The 19,001-nt window shown below is 38.4% G+C and overlaps 2 protein-coding genes across 6 annotated transcripts; both read right to left on the bottom strand.

The window, feature by feature from the left end:
* Positions 1-1,293: 1,293 nt before the first annotated feature.
* On the bottom strand, positions 1,294-12,508 carry cdc14b (cell division cycle 14B). Of its 5 annotated transcripts, none has more exons than XM_036578787.1 (16): positions 12,216-12,508; positions 10,766-10,856; positions 10,053-10,128; positions 9,730-9,822; positions 9,207-9,283; positions 9,002-9,068; positions 8,837-8,899; positions 8,652-8,739; positions 8,308-8,538; positions 7,259-7,397; positions 6,832-6,991; positions 6,522-6,625; positions 4,177-4,224; positions 2,903-3,019; positions 2,532-2,750; positions 1,294-1,931 (listed from the first exon to the last, which is right to left on the bottom strand). In XM_036578787.1, the coding sequence occupies exons 1-15, from the start codon at positions 12,316-12,318 to the stop codon at positions 2,546-2,548; spliced, it is 1,662 nt and encodes a 553-aa protein (XP_036434680.1). In that variant the 5' UTR covers positions 12,319-12,508; the 3' UTR covers positions 1,294-1,931; positions 2,532-2,545. The 5 variants fall into 5 exon arrangements, 4 of the variants coding, with proteins under 4 accessions (XP_036434680.1, XP_036434682.1, XP_036434681.1 ...); XM_036578789.1 differs by lacking the exon at positions 2,532-2,750 and adding an exon at positions 2,065-2,130 and having other exon boundaries at positions 12,216-12,318; XM_036578788.1 differs by lacking the exon at positions 12,216-12,508 and adding an exon at positions 11,116-11,549.
* Positions 12,509-13,833: 1,325 nt separating this feature from the next.
* On the bottom strand, positions 13,834-18,652 carry prxl2c (peroxiredoxin like 2C). Its single transcript, XM_036578786.1, has 6 exons — positions 18,044-18,652; positions 16,297-16,365; positions 16,133-16,186; positions 15,922-16,027; positions 14,684-14,818; positions 13,834-14,596 (listed from the first exon to the last, which is right to left on the bottom strand). The coding sequence occupies exons 1-6, from the start codon at positions 18,224-18,226 to the stop codon at positions 14,469-14,471; spliced, it is 675 nt and encodes a 224-aa protein (XP_036434679.1). The 5' UTR covers positions 18,227-18,652; the 3' UTR covers positions 13,834-14,468.
* Positions 18,653-19,001: the final 349 nt, after the last annotated feature.

The raw sequence follows: 19,001 nt of genomic DNA, 5'->3' as shown, positions 1-19,001 counted from the left end.
GAAAACTGCCCCGAATTGATTTATTCACAGTCTAGACCATTTGGCTGCAGTTATCATGAATGGGTTCTGGATTTGAAATATAGTCTAGTATTTAAACTGCGTCAGCTGCATCAGCTACTGTTACAGTGCACGGTTTATTACATGTCTGTTACAACGCAGAGTTCATCAAATAGCATATCGATTGCAGCTTACCTAGCTTTACAGTAAGCTCTTTACACAGGCTTTGATACTATTACTGAACTTAAACTGTGAATATACTCTGAATATACTCGACTTTTTGAATTAGAAAGTTGACATCCCCTAAAAGGGAGGATCTTCCCTGCTGAAAAAAGACAATTAGGATTAAAACCTGATGGTTTTGCTTCCTATTAAGAATTGGCTTAATGATTACAATTAAGAGAACTTTAGTTTCCTGTGGTAACACCTTCAAATCCCATTAGAAAACCATTAAATGCATCTGGGATCAGTCCCAGAACACCTGTTAGACCATTAGAATCCATTACACTGTGATATCAACCCATCAGGAAAACACTAAATATCACCACTGACTACTGGACACCACCAGGAACCAACAGAAATGTTTGTTTTCTATGACTTTTTTCAGCAGGGTTTAGTAAAGACAGTGGTTATTACATAGAAACGTTAACACTGAACCATTTGCATGGTTCTTCTCTATCATTGAAAACCTGTTGTATCTGGATGTTTAAAGAACCTTCAACAAAATTGTTCTATATAGCACAAAGAAGGTTCATCTATTGTTACAATACAGACTTTTATAGAAACTTCTTTTTTTTTGTTGTTGCAAGCAAGTCATAGAAAGTTGCCATAACCATACACCCTCAACCAATACGAGAACACATTTCTATTCTGTAAGTAACTTGAATTCTTATTGCCCCTTGGCCAATCGCAAACTTTGCACTGTGCACGCCAAAGGCAAAAGGTTTGGCCACCCCTGATACAGAACCCCTTTTTGCTGAGAGTGTATAATAACCTACTTCTGCCAGTGCATTTCTAATGTGGCAGTACAGAAACATGCGACCCTTAAAGGGAAAAGATGTTAAAACTGCCTTATAATATTTAGTAGTCTTACAATAATCTAATATGCTGATCCATGATTGGTCAGTTTCAGTACACTTTCCTGTGAACTGATTATTGGCACCAAGGCCAGGCAAGGCAAACTTTTCTGACATGAAGGAACTCCGACATTATCTTAATGTATCAATATTCAGATGACAAAGTGGACCATTCAGAAAGCATCATAAAACCACAAGAAATAAAACATCACATCACAACTTCATTAGAGAATGAAGGATTTACTTTAAAAAGCATGTGATGATTCAAATCCTTTCCACACGAAGGTTTAGTACATAATATATAAACGTGCTAAGGAAATAAGAAGCATGGTAAGACATAAATGTTGAAATGGGACTCAAAATAAAAGTTATAAAGTATTTACAGGTAAAGATTTACAACAAGTCCTTTACACTTATCAAATAGTTGCGTATATACAGCTCTCAGCTGCCAACAGAGGTTGCTTTAAAATAATATTCACATTAGTGTACACCTTTCAGTTGGTCACAGAGTGGTATATTATGGACCACACAGGTTTCACACAGGTTGGGGTACAGTACGTTAATAAGAAGACTACATAATAATAATAATAAAAGTTTACTTCACATAATGTTAGCATTCTAAAGCTCCCTTTGTTTCCAGTTCTTTCCGGTAGATAACATGATTTAATCCTGTCAGCACCATCACCTTTTAAGATGTCTTACATAGAAAACCTTTTTGACAGCTCACAGAAATATATATATATATATATATATATATATATATATAAAAACCTGTAGACTTTATGAAGTAACTCTCTCTTGGGTCTTCAAGGAACAGTTTAGCGGAGTAGAGGTGCTCTAGCTTTTTGCATGACATGACTGTGAGGAGAAAGAAAGATTCAATTAGCATGTAAAGAACATGTATTTAATCCAAAATAGCACCTGATTACAATTAAAGGGTGAAGAAGCAGTAGGAAGCCAAAAGAAAGAAAGAGAGAAAGAGGTGAAATACCATAGTCTCGTAAAGCGCATTGATTGCAAAGAGTGTAGAGTTTTCCTTCTTCTGGACACTGCTCTTCTGTTACATGGAGAGTTGTTAGATTGAAAGAAAGAGACATACACACATGCTTATTAAAACTACAGTTCATGTGATTACACTGGCTAAGCAGAACATTGCAGTTGCATTATAAAGCTATGAAAAAGCTCTCATTCCATGAAGGGGACAGCAAGAGGCAAAATTATTTGTTATTGAGTCTAAATTATTTGACTGTTCATTGAGAGAACGGACCCCTGGACCCCCTCAGGAGAATGCACAATCGGACTAAGCAGGCAGAACAGTGTGTAAGCCGAGAGTCAAGAGGAGCTATAGCCGTACCTGCTAGAGTCATGCAGGAAGTCAAGTAAAGTAGAGCGTAGCTTGCAGACTCGTTTTTAAGTAGTTTGTGAAGCTCAGCCTGTAGGGGGCTGCTACTGACTTACTAATTTGACGAGACTCAGGCTGTGGTGATATTGCTGGGTTGAGGAGGCAATGGCAGCAGCTCACTGTTGATTGAGCTTACGTGCTTTAAGTTTGCCTGGCTGCCCATGCTACCTGTAGCCATAGGGCCTGGACTGACTTCAGAGAACTCATGGTTCTTTTCACTGGCCATTACATGCAAGTTGCCTAAAGATCTTGCAAGTCTGGAATGTAATAACGGGCTGTCAAAGGGAAGGGAAGGGAATAGATCATTTGCACAAAATGAATGAGAGCAAAACCAACTGTAGCTCTGCCAAGTTGGCTAGTTTTAACTTGTCGGCAAATTATTTACTACAGTACAGGCACATGCTTTGGCGATCGTAAAAATACCAACCTGTTAGCTCTGTTGGATCCAAGTGAGGTTCTGGTTCTTTTCCTAACGTCCACATTATCGGAAGGATTCTGAGATTTTACAGATTTACAGCGTTGTGCACTTGACTGTAGAATTATTCTGCATAAAACAGAAAATATCATCAAGCGAAACAAGTGACATAAAATAAAACAATATTTAAGCAACAGAACATGAAAAAAAGAGTGTGTTATCATGAATAACATCACGGCTGTGATTCGGTCGCAGGCAAAAGCTGAAGGCAAGTACCATAGATTGTGTTATCCGTGATATGATCTTTAGTGTTTCGTTGATTTTATATAACAGTTCAGGAAAATAAATGGGGAAAAGTAAAAAGAAAGAAGCCCCAAATATTATATAAAATAATTTTGGCTTTTCCCTCCACCAAATAAGTAGCATCCTTTGCATTGTGGATAGCATGGTAAGATTGGTTTTATATTAGACATACGCTGGTTATTTAACTTTCTCTCCTCAATTCCTCATGAAATAAAATGTCCAAAAATGACCAAACCTACATTTTTCTCAGTCCCCAAAGGCAGAGAACCAAATACATTTCCTGTGTGTGTAGCTAAAATCAAATAATAATAATAAAAAAAAATAATAATAACAATAGCAACAACAACAATAATATTTATTATTACTATTATTATTAGTAGTAGTAGCAGTATTAGTAGTAATAGCAGTAAATACTTGTAGTAAAAAGAGTCGTTTCCTTAAAGCATAACACAAATTCCAGTTAATTGAACCAACTTTATTTACTACTACTACTACTACTACTACTACTACTACTACGTAATTTGAAGAGATTGTCTTATTCTAATTAAATCCATGGCAAACTCCATGTTATGTACTTTACAGAAGGTCCCTTAATACTAAAGCATCAGTGATCTGCATTTCCAAAATGTTATATTCAGCTAAATTTAACAATGGACACTTGAAATATATTTATTTGTAGGTTTTTTAGTTTTTGGATGTTTTTATCATGTCAAGAAGAGAACGTTGAATATCCTGTGAATGTCATTTTCTGTTTTTGTATGTGGTAAAGAAGACTGAACTAACAGTTAGCTACAAAGCAGTTGTTACTTAGCAACTAATGCGTTGCGGAATGATACAGTGGCAGTAGAAAAAAAATGTGCTGTTATCACAAAGAATAGCGTAGCCAGAACGCTTTCTCAACCAATCAAACTGTACTGTCGGAACTGTCATAAAATAACAGACAAAGTGTGGGCCATCAGATTTTCAAATACAGAACAGATTACCTTAATGAGTTAGATGTTGACCTGGTGTGAATTTTATTCTCCTCTAACCTGTAGCAATAAAAGACATTTCAATATGTGAGAAAAGCTGGACACAAAGCACAAATGTGACAAAGCCAGCTGCAGGAGCCATGTCAATAATCTTACAAAAGCCATGTGCTGCACCCCTGCAGAGCAAGCAAACAGGGATGCCAGAGTCATCCCCAAACAGAACAAACAGAGGGATGCTTCAGAGTTCTGCACCTCACCACCAACCCCTCAATGTCAACAAAACCCTTAGTAAATAGGACTTTTATGAGGGTAGGGAGGGAAATACTGGAGACAAACTGTACATTGTGGACAAGAGGAAGACTACAAACTAATGGAAGATGAGTAGCGATGCAATATTGGTAGATTAAACCAAAATTTAAACCACTTTATATGCATTTTAGATCGGTTAAAATATTTAAGCACAGGTAGGCTCATTCTCCTACAATGTGGGGTTTTGGTCTCAAGAATTTCGCAACCAACAGCAATGATAATGTGTGTACTGCACTGACACCAATAGATATGCATAAACATGAGAGGTTACTGACAGAACCTGTAAGGAGCCCTGTTTTAGACTGGAAAGGGGAATCATTGAGACAGATAAGACGTGAGCACACTTACAGCATTCCAAGTCCAGAGAGGGGTAAGTGGTACAGGCGGGAGAGATCACTTATAATCCTAACCCGTCTATACAGTAATGGAGGACGGAAGAGGGGAAGCCAAATAACAGCCACCACAGGACAAGGCTACAAAGTGAAGAAACCAGCATAGCTACCAGCCATCTAGACATGGGGACATTTTAAGTAAAACAAAATAAGGAAGGACAGACAACAGATTTCCATTCAAGAGACTTCCTCTTTTCCCCACTGCAGACTAGATCAAGCCCAAGTTTTACCATATAGTATGACATTTTATAGAAGCGCCATCTGCATTGATTTGTAAAGAAACTGACTCAATTTGCCAGGTTCCTATTTTTTTGTCAGAAATGTAAAACTTGTCTACACACAGTTCAGATGGTTGACTTGAGCTAATTCAGTCTGCAGCAGTGTGGAGAAAAGGGGGATGCCTGAGGCACTGCCATAAGCTTGCCTCAGGTACCGTACAATACAGAGCCATGCATTCAAGGTGTTAATGCCTTCTGTCATGCAAAGGAAACAAGACTGAGCAAAAACCCACAAAACCTATACAGCAAGACATCATGCAAGTCAAACAATAAGGTTAGAACCTCAGATCTTGTTCCATGTTGAAAAAGAAGTGCTAGCTTTTTTTATACATTAAAACAATATAAACTGTTAGAAGAAATGCAACATGTAAGACACTGGGTTCTGGGCTATAAGGCTTCTTCTCTTCAGGCCAAACTATATCTCTCCAGCCCCTCTCTCTGAACTTGGTAAGATACAATCTTGTCCAATTTAATCTTCTGACCTTATATTGGGTCATAGTGTTTTAGAACAACCCCATCATAAATGCATAATGTAGTTTTCTTCCGTATTGCATTGCATGACAAGCAACAAATAGCAAATAAACAATATAAGCACAAACTGCCTTTCCACAAAAGCATTCAATTCAGGCCATAATCCAGACCAGAGAAACAGACACATTTAATAAAGATGGCTGAAAATCTTTCAGCAGCCATTCACCAAAGCTCCTTCAACCTCTGCCTTTCAGGAACCACTGCTGAACAGTGATGGATGTAACATCTAAATTTCAAAGCTGTTTTCTTTGCATCGGTGTAGACAAAATGTGTTCAATACAGAGAAGCATTTTAGCAAATTAGGAAACCAACAATCAAGCAAACACTAAGGCAGCCATACGTTCATTACCACAGCAACTGCTTATGTTGAACAAGGACACTACAAACTAGGCAGTACTTACCTCCAAGATACAAAACCTGAGTGGCACCCACTCAGAGACTCCTAGTGCCCCATGTCTCTGCTACCTTTGCAATGCCAGACAACACTCAGGCCATAAAGAGCCCAGTAGGCTGCAGCATTTTACTACCGTTTGCCTGCCGTGCGATAAAAGGCTTTTGGAATCTCTCTCCTTTTCTGTTGCAGTTTTTAACTATTAAGAATAAGTGATCATGATGGGGTTGAGTGCAGACTAGTGAGGTTTGTTTTATGGTCACTGTTTTGAACCATGCAAGAACTCTTTAAAACAAAACATAATTCCAGTATGCAAACAAAATGGGCCTGGGGCAAGATGGAGTGATATGAAACCTAATTGCTTCTGTCTGTCTTGAAATCCACATACAACAGCCCCATAGGACCGATTGACTACATATGCACTAAGACGTCCATGGGTAAGATGGAGATACTTACGATAAAGAGCCTGTAGATGCTCTGGACTGTCTTTTACTCTTTAGTGCCCTCAGTTTGTCACCTTGTGTGAGCCCACTGCGTTCCTCCTCCTCCTCATCAAAATACTGAGAAGAAGAAAACATTTTTCTCCATTTATCACTTCATATCCCATACATTTATAAAGTCACAGGAGTACATGGTAGAATAAAGGCAAGTGAAGATATCCATGCAATAAAAGAGAATTAAAGCTAAGCCGTTCCTCTGTTCCAGATTCTTCCAAAGATAGTCCTACTAAAGTCTAACCATTTGTCATCTTCTGAACTCTTCTCACCATTTCTGTTCTCCTTGCTATGTTCTTGTTTTTTCCATTGATGGAGATATCATCCACCCCCGACAGTATTCCTGTGACTGCCATCTTGCTGGAGCCATTTTCCAGCTCGCTTAGCTTCTGCCGGTACAAATCACCCTCTGCCCACAGGCTGGACTGCATACTGTTGAATGATGCCAAAGCAGATAGTACATATTAGCCTTATTCATAACCTATGAAAACAAGAACCTATTTATATTGTTTGAGACCACAACTAAGAAAAGCAGTGCATGAGAGAAACCTGACAGTATTATCATGTCATGGAGGCATGTAGATTTTCCTGACTGAGGACATACCTATATTTTGATAATGCATGTTATCGTGAAGGACACAATCAAGTATCTTTCTTCTCTATATGATCTTTATTAACCAACCAGAGCAGCTTACTCACTCCACAATGAAGTTCTGCTGTGGTCCAATCACCGAACCTGGTCTGCAAATCCTGATCCAGGCAATGGCCTCAGCTGCAGTCAGTCTGAAGTGCTTCATCATGTAGCAGGCTATCAGTGTTCCAGTGCGGCCAAGGCCAGCTGAAACCCAAACATCCATCAGCAATAATTCCTAAATGTTTATTTGCGCAGATCCATAACAGACCTTCCTTGGCTTGTCAAAATAATCTTCTGATTAACATAGTCAGTGATATAATTACATTTTGTTAAGAAAGCCCATATTATCTTTGAAGTTTACCTTTGTTCTACAGGTTTTGTGCTAGTTAACATTAGTTCAAGATATACCGATATGCAGCAGAATGATTCTTCAATGGTTTTTAATTCATTAAAAAACTGATATTTTGCATGATTAAAGGATTAAGATGTGAGCAAAATAAAGCAGGGTGGTTTGATATAAAATGCTTCAATCTAGAGAAACAGAAGTGAAAGTCAGAATTGTTTACAGTGGTGGTGATAGGAACCAACTGTTGATGAGAATACCTCTAAAAGCTACCTCACAGAAATGGTTACAAACACACTGCCTTATGGCTGAGACATTACTTTATGACAAGCTTGTTTTATGACAAGCTTTCGGCCTGAAAAAGATTTTTGAAAATAAATTCACGTCAGAGATGCAGTTGTACATGCAGGCTGTTGTAACACAAAGTAGTACCCAATGAAAACTCTTGATTTCCCACTGGTTTACCATTTTTAACATTACATTTAAAACACAACAGTCAGGTGTAGGTTCACTGGTCAGTCAGGAGAGTAAATAAAATGGCTATATTTGTGTGACATTATGACCCCTGGTTTCTGTCACCACCACTGCAAAGAAAATCTGAATAGGCAAGTTTCTCCACAATGCAATTTCACATCAAACCCCTCTAAATGACATGTTTACATGTGACCTATTCAATTATGCAGAAATTTGTAAAAATCTGTGGAATTCCTCTTTACACTAACAATCATCAAATCAAATGAGCACCTGGCTACAATCAAAAGTTGCACTTACCTTTACAGTGGACAGCTATGGCACCGTCAGAGTTCTCACAGATGTTCATGAACTTGGTGACAATGGCATCGTTAGGCGTGCTCCCATCAACAAAGAACAAGTCATGGTGGTCAAAACCCATATCTGTGAAGCGTTTGGCATCATACATTTTTTTGTTGAGACGTACGACAGTGGTTATGTTGTGCTTCCTGAAGTATGGGAAGTATGCCTCAGGAGCATGGAGTGGGTAACCTGTGGAAGCCATGAAATGGAACTATTAAAATGGGACTATTATGTGAAATGCCAATCATCCATTATGAAACATTTACAAATCTTATCAAATGACTCCAGTAACATTATCATACCATTCTCAATTTTGCTCTTTGGATGCGGACCACTGAAGGCCAAGAATTTCCCTGGAACGATCCAGTTGAAATCGCCATTTTCTGCTCTCTGTGGAACATGTGACATACATTTTGAGGAAACACCAGAGGTTATTTTCACACCTCTTTAGTTTAGGATCAGAGCAGGATATTACAGATCAAACTACCTCATAATGCTCATATTCCTCCACGTCGAAGTCGGAGAAGTTTAGCCAGCCAAACTGCAGAGCCTAAAGGAAAAAGAAATATGGTGTGAGGAGATGCGGCAGGTCATTGTACTGTAATGAGGACACCAAAATGCAAATGCAAATTTAATTAAGAATCCAGGTTACCTTGTGTACAGCACGTAAACAATCAAGAATGTTCAGATTGTACATGCAAGTTCCAAATGACGCATCTCTACAAAGAGAAAGAAAAAGGGGGAACATGAGAATTCGCCATAAATGTCTAGTTGTCAAATTGCATAAATAAAATGCATAAGTTTACCAGAGTATATATATTCATAGTTTCTGTTAGACTACATGAAATGTCAATTACCGGAAGGGAAGATATGTGGTGTTTCTGGACACTAGCAGACTATAAGCTTCCTCAGGTGTTTTCTGGAGATGCATCACCTTTGGGTGGGGAAAAAAAAGAGGAACTTATTCTTGCACCAGCTAAGCAAGTTCTCTTTCTATTTTACATTTCTGAAATTTTTTTTTGCATTCTTGCTTTTTGTCCAACTTAATCTTTTGTCCAACTCCAAGTTAATTCCAATTCTGAGTCCTCTTGGTATTACAAAAGATCTAGGAGATCAAGTACTGCAGTTATTTTCACTCAGGCTGCTGCTGCTGCATGTTTCTGAGCCATCAGCAAACTTGTAAAGTACCTCTGTGTGCTTGGAGGAGATCACTAACCACTGAATTTATTGAGGATGTGTGTTGACACTCAAGTCTGAGGAGTGACCAACACCAGACCCCTGGGAATGCAGCCAAATGATTTATCCTTGCTCCACTGATCTTGGATAGCACAAACCTACTCTGCTACATATGACTGACATTTTAAATAACTTGATACTCACCGCATATGATCCTATTAAATAGGCAGCATTTGCTTGTTTCTTTTTGTCACCACATGTGTAGAACACAATTTTCTTTTTGGCATGTGAAAAAATCTGTTTTTAGGGGAAAAACCAAGAGTCACACACTGATGTATTCACACCAATATCTCATTTTCTTCTACGTGTATCATCTGTTGGGGGGTAGTCAACTGCAGATTTTATTTATGATTGATTTGGCTACTTAGTTACAAAAGCTGAATGGCTTATACAATAAGCCCAAGTGAACATTACATATCTTGTTGGCACAAGGTTATGTAACCCCATACATGATAAATCTCCATTACCTTCAGCTTCTTGGTGAGCTTGCAACAGAAGTGATAAAACATGGCCAGGTTGAGAGGACCAAAGTCTGCATAAAAGCTGTTGATACAGAGATACAGAGAACAACAAGAGAATTAAAAACCTCACAGCTCTTACTGATAAGAGGTGATAACACATATTATAAAAGATGGAAGGGACATGCATGAAACAAGAAGTGGATAAATGAAATTTTATTTTCAGTTAAGATTTTGGCTTTTAACACTAATGAAAATAAGATAATCTCTTTCCTTTACAGCACTGTGCTTTAGCCCCTCCCTAAAGGCCCAAACTCATCTATTTTGGACTCATTTGTTTATTTTTATGTTTTGTAGTTTTAGTAGGTTTTGGAAGTGCACTACAACATAGTTCATGTTATTTATTTTTCAGCTTTTTTCACATTATTTATTTAATTTATTTAATATTTTCATTAAATAAATTAAATATATATTACTTATTTTATTTAGTATTTTTTTATTTTATTTTTCATTTAAATTATTTTTAAAAGTCCAAAGATATCCACTGTTAAAACGTTTTAATGCATTAAACGTTAAATAAATGCATGATGTTTCCAAAGCCAATGAGTAGCCTAATCGTGTTAAACAGTCGTGATCTCTTCACTGACCAACACAGTCGTGATCATGATTTTTGCCATAATCGAGCTGCACTACTGTGCACACAGCTGTACAGCAGCTCTTACTTCTCATAGGAGAGCTCCTCATCTATGCAGAAACAGTGTCTCTCAGGCGAGCTCCTGATCTTCTGTTTGAGGATAGCAAAATAGAGCTGGTCTGGAAAACAAAACACATCGAACAATAACCATTACAGCAAAAAAGCAGCAGGCTGTGTGAAATGGAGCTTACAGTGCGAAACAGCTCAGCCAACCAAACATGCGCTAAAGCGAATCACTCTGTTGGACCGAAAACAGGGAGCAGATTTGAATTCGCGTCCCGGAAGTGGGCGCTCAGCGGAGGCTGGCTTCTTTCATTCGGACAATGAAACGATATTAACTTCACTTAAGAACGACACGTAAACACATTAAACACCCACCTTTGATGAATTCAATGCCGTTAAATGGATGAGTATTTTCTTTAGACATGTTGGCTCTGAAGATTAGTCTATAAACAACTTTTTAAAGATCTTTGCTGGCCCTTTTACTACACCGCACACAAAAACTTTGCTCCACAGACGTTTCACAATGCGGCGCTCCCTGCTGCGGAGTGTAGTGCAGGCTGCTCCTCCAACTCCTCCACCACTGTACGTGTAAAGCGTCTAAACTGTCTTTTAACTAGTACCAAGCGTTTGTGAAAAAAGGTGGAGATGCCTCATATCCTGAATGTAACCCCTCGAGATCTCGGACACGTTACTGCAGTTCGTGTCTAGCTTTAAATGCCCCTCATGTTGACAACGACTCCAAACGGCTGGATTTAAATCTCGCCCTCTGCAAACTGTCCTTTTCTCTCGCGGCGCTCTAACTTTGTACCTTACTGCGCAACTGTAGCTCGTTCGTCGAATACTATTGGTTGCTACGCGCGGCTGACACGTCAATCATTTTAGGCCCCTCCCCCTAGAATTTTAAGTTCGCCAAACGGGGCATACGCGATTCTAATTGGAACGTTGCCCAAGCCGTTGCTAGGAGAGAAGCCTCCACTGGCCAATAGAAGTGCGCTCGACTGAAAGCTTTGATCCTCGATCTAGTCACTGATCGTCCGGCGATTTATATGGAACGATGGAATCGGAGAACAGAGGACGAAGCTGCTGCCGCGGCCTTAACGCCACAATACCGTCCAGACAGTGATGGATACTTTAATTCAAGGGAATTAAATACCGCGTGTGGCCTCGAGAGCCCTTCAAACAACGTGAGGAGCGATTTATTCCCTTTAACGTGAACACATACGGCTCCGCTTTCTCTAATAAACAGCCTTCACAGTTCACATACGGGGTCAGACATGTCACATCAACATAGCGAGGACGCGTGAAGTTTATGTGCATTATAACTCTGTTTGGGTATATTTACTGGTAAATGCGTGTATTGTCATTGTACAACCCGCTAAAACCTTTTCAAATAGTCCACATGTCCTCCTCTTAATTGGCAGGCTTTCGAAGTGTACCTAACAGCAGCCAGGAGTCTCCAATGTGAGTCTGTTTACCTGTTATAGCGATGTAAATGTCAGCCTTCGGCTCCGCCTCTTCTCTCTTTGCAGCGCAGAGCCTTTTTCTCGACTCGGGTCGTCGCTCGCTCTTGCGCTTCATGCTGGGCTTATTTACGCGCTCAGAGCTGGCATTTCGGGCTCGGTTCGGCTGAACTCGCTCGTGCGCCGGTGGGGTCTTTGTGCCGTGCGTCCTGCATGCTCAATTCGCGTGTCGTCCCGAAAGCTAAAGCTACTTGAAGCTGTTTCTATCGAGGCTTTTCTTCCACTGACGTCTGCAGGGCAAGTTTCTGAATCCCCTCGGTATGACGTCAGCTGCGCCATCCACTCAGCCGAGTCCAACTGTGAAGAGGCAGACATGGTGAACTCGAGGGCAAAAGTTCCTTTTAGGCTCATTTCTGGCACCAATGGTTGTGTAGCATGCTAACGCTTAATGAACTGATGAACTGCATGTGTTCTGGCCTCTGAAAGACCCACGTTTAGTACTGGATAAATCATTTACACGACAAGGACACATAATCTTTGTTTAACATACAGCCTATAGACCCCCTGCCCACTTTACTATGTACATATCTACACCTATTGATTATTCTGTCAGGTCCTCTTACCATATAGGTGCATTTTTCTACAATTACAGACTGTAGTCCATCTGTTTCTCTGCATAATTTATGCCACTGCCCTTTTCCCTGTTCATCAGTGGGTAGGACCCCCTCAGGACCACCACTGAGCAGGTATTATTTGGATGGTGGATCATTCTCAGCACTACAGTGACACTTACATGGTACCACATAAAATGGACAGTGAGTGTAGATATACACCAATCAGTCATAACATTAAAACCACCTCGTTTCTACACTCATTGTCTATTATATCAGCTCCACTTACCATATAGGTGATTGTTGTAGTTCTACGATTATAGACTGTAGTCCATTTGTTGGTCTGCATACTTTGTTAGCCCCCTTTCATCCTGTTCTTCAATGGTTAGGACCCCACAGGACCACCACAGAGCAGGTATAATTTGGGTGGTGGATCGTTCTTCTTGCGCTGCATTGCTACTGACGTGGTGGTGTGTTATTGTGTTGGTACGAGTGGATCAGACACAGTTGTTAAACACTGTTCACTCATCAGATACACATCAGATACACCTATCTAGTTGGTCCACCTTGTAGATGTAAAGTCAGAGACAGTAGCTCATCTGTTGCTGCACAGTTTGTGTTGGTTGTCCTCTAGTCTTTCATCTGTGGTCACAGGACCATATTTTTGCATATTTTTGACACCATGTCAGTGTCACTGCAGTGCTGAGAATGATCCACCACCCAAATTATACCTGTTCTATAGTGGTCTTGCGGGGGCCCTGACCATTCAAGAACAGAGTGAAAGGGGGCTAACAAATTATGCAGAACAACAGACGGACTACAGTCTTTAATTGTAGAACTACAAATTGCACCTACATGGTAAGTGGAGCTGATATAAATGGACAATGAGTGTAGAAACAAGGAAGTGGTTTGGCTGATCAATGTAAGGTAGGTGTATGCAATAAAAAGGTCAGTGAATCACATGAGGTCATATTAATAGAGTAATGGTCAAGTTCTTAAATAGCATGCTACTGGAAACTGACTCATATTTCATGAATAATTTATTTTTAAAAAAAGAACATATCATGGTTTACCATATATATTGTCACAACATTATTATTGCAGGACAACATACAATAATAATAATAATAATAATAATAATAATAATAACAGACTACAATGTATTATATAAAAATCTATCTAATAACATGAAAAAACATTTGTCACTGCAGTTGGGAGAAAACTTTATCTCCATTTTTGTCATTTTTTGTTGTTTTGTTTTATATATTATTTTGTAAATAAAATGTACATCAAATTCTCAGTGTTGCTGTCTTCAGTCATTCTATATTTAATATAGAATACACAGTAAAATCAGTAGTGTTACATGAACTAAAATACAGGTAAAGTTGCATTTGCTGAACTGAATTTGATTCAGTTTTAGTCTCTAATAGTGAAATAAAAGCCTGGTGATATTACAGTTTCAGTGGAATAGAGTGCATCAGATTTACTGAATAGCTTAGGCAGTGGATTATGTGATTAAAAACCAAGTAAAGACGCAAATAAACTAACAACAATAATGCTGTTAAGCCTTACAAAGACTGCTCTACAACAAGTGCAATCCTGTTTAACAGCCTGTTTACAAACACAGTTCAGTGCTAAACTAAGAAATGTTTCTTTCTCAGATGTCAATAATCCTGGGGTGCCTATTAAAGTCTATCATCTGCATTCCAGCCAGGTGCAGCAACTGGTTGATGGGCATGTGGTCAAATCGATTCATGTCAAAATGTGCAAAATGAACATCAGAGCCTGCAAAAGGAAAAGGATAGAAGTATTCAGACATTACACACCTAAGGATAAACACAATAGTGATGTCTTCTTAAATGTTACTGTTACCTGGACCAACAATAATTGCCCCTCCTTGCTGAAGAGGGTCTCCTTGGAAATCAAAGGCAGGGCTGGTCATGGCACGCCACATGCTCTTCAAACTGCCCATGAGCATGCTGGATTTGACATGTGGGCTCTTAGAGGCTGAGAACACAAGTTATTCATTACATCAAATCTGAAATATTTAGGTTTAACAACATACTTAAACATGTACTTTATTAATAGAAATGTTTTTCTAATATAATAAAACTAGGAGAGTAAAATGCATCTGAATGTGCATTTCTGAAGGTGCCGTTTCAACTGCATCAGTTTTGGAATGATATCAGTTATAGTTCTATGCAAAAGTTTGGGCACCCCAATCAGCATTTTATTGATATTTTAAGTGAAAATAAGTTCACACATCCTCTACAGAGAACACACCTCTGTACATTTTAATGCACAGTTACTGGTCATTTGCAGAATTTCACATATTGCAAAAGATAAAAAAATAAAATGTGGCCTGTGCAAAAGTTACAGCACAATTATTTATGTTTTTATTTTTCTTATAAAGTAAACTCAGCTAATAAATATAAATTGTGCACTAAACTTTGCAGAAAATGGCATGTTTGGCAAGTGTGTTCTCTGTGGAGGTTGTGTGAACTTATTTTTACACAGAAAATTGACAAAACATGGAATTTGACCAGGGGGTGTTCAGACTTTTGCACATGACTGTATAATTGATCACAACAATATTCAATAAAGAATGCACTCATTTCTAGCCAAAATAAAATAAAAAAATTCTAGGGCTAGTTAGAACCCTGCCCCATCAAAAACAAACAAACAAACAAACAAATAAATAAAAACTCTAAGGGTCAGATTCTCAGACAGGGATTAAATTTTTAATTTAGTCCTGGACTACATAGTTCATTTCAACTGAATCCCTTGGTGTGTTGTTTTTATTATCTATATTCTACTACAGTGCAAACAGTTCATCCATTCACACTGGTGTATTAAGTTTAAAAAGTAATTCTGAAATGTAGCAAAACAACTCACTCCTAGCAAAAACTGATTTGAGATGAATTGCACTGTTTTGAGGTCAAAGATTCAAAACTCAAAGTTATACCACAAAATTAGAAGTGATCTTTACTTATATGGACATAAAGTCTGTTGTGTCTCTTGCGTAGAATTTTTCATTTTAAACTAAATCTTACATTTAGGATAATTTCAGTCAATGACAATAAAATGTCAGCCCACTGGCAGGTGTTTACCTGTTTCCGTGAATTCTTCTCCTTTTCTCATCCCAAGTTTCTTAAAAATGTGTCTTGTGTGATCAACATATATTTCATGCTGATAGCCTGTCAGTGAGCAAAATGCCTACAAGACAGGAAACACATATTGGAATGTGAACATTACAACAGCCTCATACATGATACTATACAGCTTTAAGTCTGAAATGTACAGTTGTACTGTGTTACTCACCTCTATATGAGAAAACGATGACTGTCCAATGACAACCAGTCTGACGTCAGCATCCTACATTAGTAAAAAAGACAAATCCCTTCCAAGCAGGCCTTTTAAGACTTCAGCAGCAAAATAGTCTGTAAATTTACATCACTCACTATTATTGATGTATTTGCACTCACCATTAATGCTTCCTGTGGGATCTTGCTCAGGTCTTCAACATATTCTTTACATGCGTAGCACAAGAAATTCTGTCAATAACAGACAGTTAGCTGAACATTACCTTATATAAGTAAAAAAGTACAACTGAATTTGGATGCAGTGATATTATTAAGTGGGTTGGGGAGAAAGTAGTCTTATTTTCTCTCTTACATGCTAACACAAATTTATATTTCTAATGCTGTAAGGTAATCCCACGTCTGTATTGCTGCTAAATGATAACCTTAATCACAGGAAACAAAAGGAAACAAAACAGTCTGTTTCCCATTCTTTTTTTTGTAAAATGCATTTTCCTTATGGACATCAAATAAATGTCCCCAGAACTTCAAAACACTTACGTTTATCATCCAGAAGAGTAGAGATGGCACATCAAAACCTTGAATTTCAGCTAATATTGATCTGATAAATACTGATATTTTCTTTAAAAACTACTAAGCCTTAAAGGGTCCATATCATGGAAAGCTGACTTTTCCTCACTTTATTTAAATAAGAGTTTCCACATATATACAAACAGCCCATTTCAAATTCAATGTTTCTGTGATGTCAAGAAACCAACACATTTATGTACATGTGCCTATTCAGCCTACTGCGGTTTAGCCCCCATTCATGCTTAGGTTATAATGAGTTTCAGCCTGGACTGTTTTTTTTGAATGAGGCACAAAACAGGGCAGCCAAACAGAACACAGCTTATGCACGTTAGTCAGTCTTAAAGGTACAGTATCAAATAAAACAGACTTCAATTCTAAGGGATAAACAGAGGTTGGAAATATTTTTGGTGCATAATCCCACAGAAAAACATGGACCTGGGGGTGGGGTGATACCATACAAAATAAATCTGGAACATGGTTTGTTAAAAAGAGCTATTTTAATTGAAGCACTTCATTAAAGATGAGCATCTCAAGGTAAGCTATCCTACCCTAACTACTCACTCTACTATCCCACAGGAAGCAATACACATATAACAACATTACATCACATAGTGTGAGAATCCTGTTTCAGGATAGATTGTTACAGGATTAGATCAAATCCATTACTTTTATTATTACGCTATCTGATCCAGAATTTTCTGCTAATATTGCCCGACAACCAGTATCAATGGAAGCCCGTTTCCACCACTAGAGAATAATTTGCCATTTAGTAAGTCAATAATGAGAAAGTTTTCCATAGGTGTGACTTAGTATATCATAATTATGACTTGCTATCTCAAAGACATAGCATCTCATAATTATGACATAGGATCTCATAATTATGACTTGCTATCTCATAATAGTGAGATTCTATCTCATAAATATGAATTAGTATCTCACAATAATGAGAACGTTTCTCATATTTATCTCATAATAAGTACATACTAGGTCATAATGAGAACGTTCTTATAATTGTGAGAAAGTAAGTCATAATTATGAGATACTGAGTTATAAGATACTATTTACAAGTTATTTATAAATTACTGGATACTAAGATAATAAAACTTTGCTTAATATGACTTACTAAATAGCTATGTATTTTTCCAGTGGCAGAAGCGGCCTTGCATAAGCATCAGACCGGTACCATCGCTATTGGTCCCTACAGCTGTAAGTGCACCGCCACACGTGCAGACAGAAAGTTACAGGAGCTTTTCTGTCTCCGAACTGAAGCTTCATACGGTCTCACTTTCGCAGCTTTACAACATGTAACTGCTTAGAGTAAACGGAAGAAACGTCCTCTTACCCTTACAAACACAATGATAGCTTTGCTGCATTGGAATAAACTCCTGAAAGTTGTAGAAGCTCCGTGTTGGTCGTATATTAAACACTCCTCGACGTCGCTGAGACAGAGATCAGCTGCTGCTGTTGGGCTGCTTTGCGGTGCGGAGCGGGAGATCTGCTGTGTTATTGGCAAAACGGCAGCCATTGCTCAGTGTGTGAAGTCTTTTTCCAGGGGCTAAAACGCCATCCCCAGGCTATTTTTGGAGTTTTCTTGACGGATGAAGGAATTCTGGACGCCCATCCTTGCTGAGACTCGCACAAGAACAGTGCACTCACTTCTTGAATCTCTAAAAAGTTGTCCTTCTCAGTGCTCGGAGTAATGTGAAATAGTGGAAAAGACGCCGTTATATTCAGCCACTGTAAACACCGTTTCCAAATATTAACATTACCTACAGCAAGCAGGGTAAAATATATTACTTAGTAATAATGCTGTACGTCACAGCTTATTACTAGATGTTGAACAGTTATCAGGTTTCTTACTGTTACATGCGTCTCCCATATTACAAACACTCTACAAACAGAATTATATCAGTTTTACTGGCCAATACGACAACAGTGTGACACGTTGAACCGCCAATGACAACAAGCGAGAGGAGGTTTGATTCAGTTTCCCGAGCCGACTCTTTTGAATCGAGCGTCCAACTCAACATCATTGATTCACAGGGCGAGTCAGTTCTATTGGAATCTCCATCATATACAATGATATTCAAAGCAATAAAGAAGGTACGGAAGTCCAGAGAGGTGATGAGGTAGTTGTAATTTTTTGGATTGTTATCTTGTGATAACAAGTTAATTATTTTGTTATCTTAAGATAACAAAGTTGTTATCTTAAAATAATGAGTAAGTTATCTTGTTATCTCCAGATAACAAAAGTTGTTATCTTGAGATAAGGAGTTAATTATCTTGTGCTCTCAAGATAA

The sequence above is a fragment of the Colossoma macropomum genome, unplaced genomic scaffold (assembly GCF_904425465.1).
Source record: "Colossoma macropomum unplaced genomic scaffold, Colossoma_macropomum, whole genome shotgun sequence".
Lineage (NCBI taxonomy): Eukaryota > Metazoa > Chordata > Actinopteri > Characiformes > Serrasalmidae > Colossoma > Colossoma macropomum.
The sequence above is the reverse complement of the archived record's forward strand: the minus strand, read 5'-3'. Positions and strand labels throughout refer to the sequence as shown.

Bases quoted from the DNA above. Each gene is read 5' to 3' on its own strand.
- cdc14b (XM_036578787.1), bottom strand. From the start codon at position 12,318: ATGAAGCGCAAGAGCGAGCGACGACCCGAGTCGAGAAAAAGGCTCTGC. The intron at 10,129-10,765 runs GTAAGAGCTGCT...CTGTATCAACAG, and splicing joins GAGGAGCTCTCCTATGAGAA to CTTTTATGCAGACTTTGGTC. The intron at 9,069-9,206 runs GTAATTGACATT...TTCTCTTTGTAG, and splicing joins ACCACATATCTTCCCTTCCG to AGATGCGTCATTTGGAACTT.
- prxl2c (XM_036578786.1), bottom strand. From the start codon at position 18,226: ATGGCTGCCGTTTTGCCAATAACACAGCAGATCTCCCGCTCCGCACCG. The intron at 16,028-16,132 runs GTGAGTAACACA...CCTGTCTTGTAG, and splicing joins CATCGTTTTCTCATATAGAG to GCATTTTGCTCACTGACAGG. The intron at 14,597-14,683 runs GTAACAGTAACA...TTCCTTTTGCAG, and splicing joins GGCAATTATTGTTGGTCCAG to GCTCTGATGTTCATTTTGCA.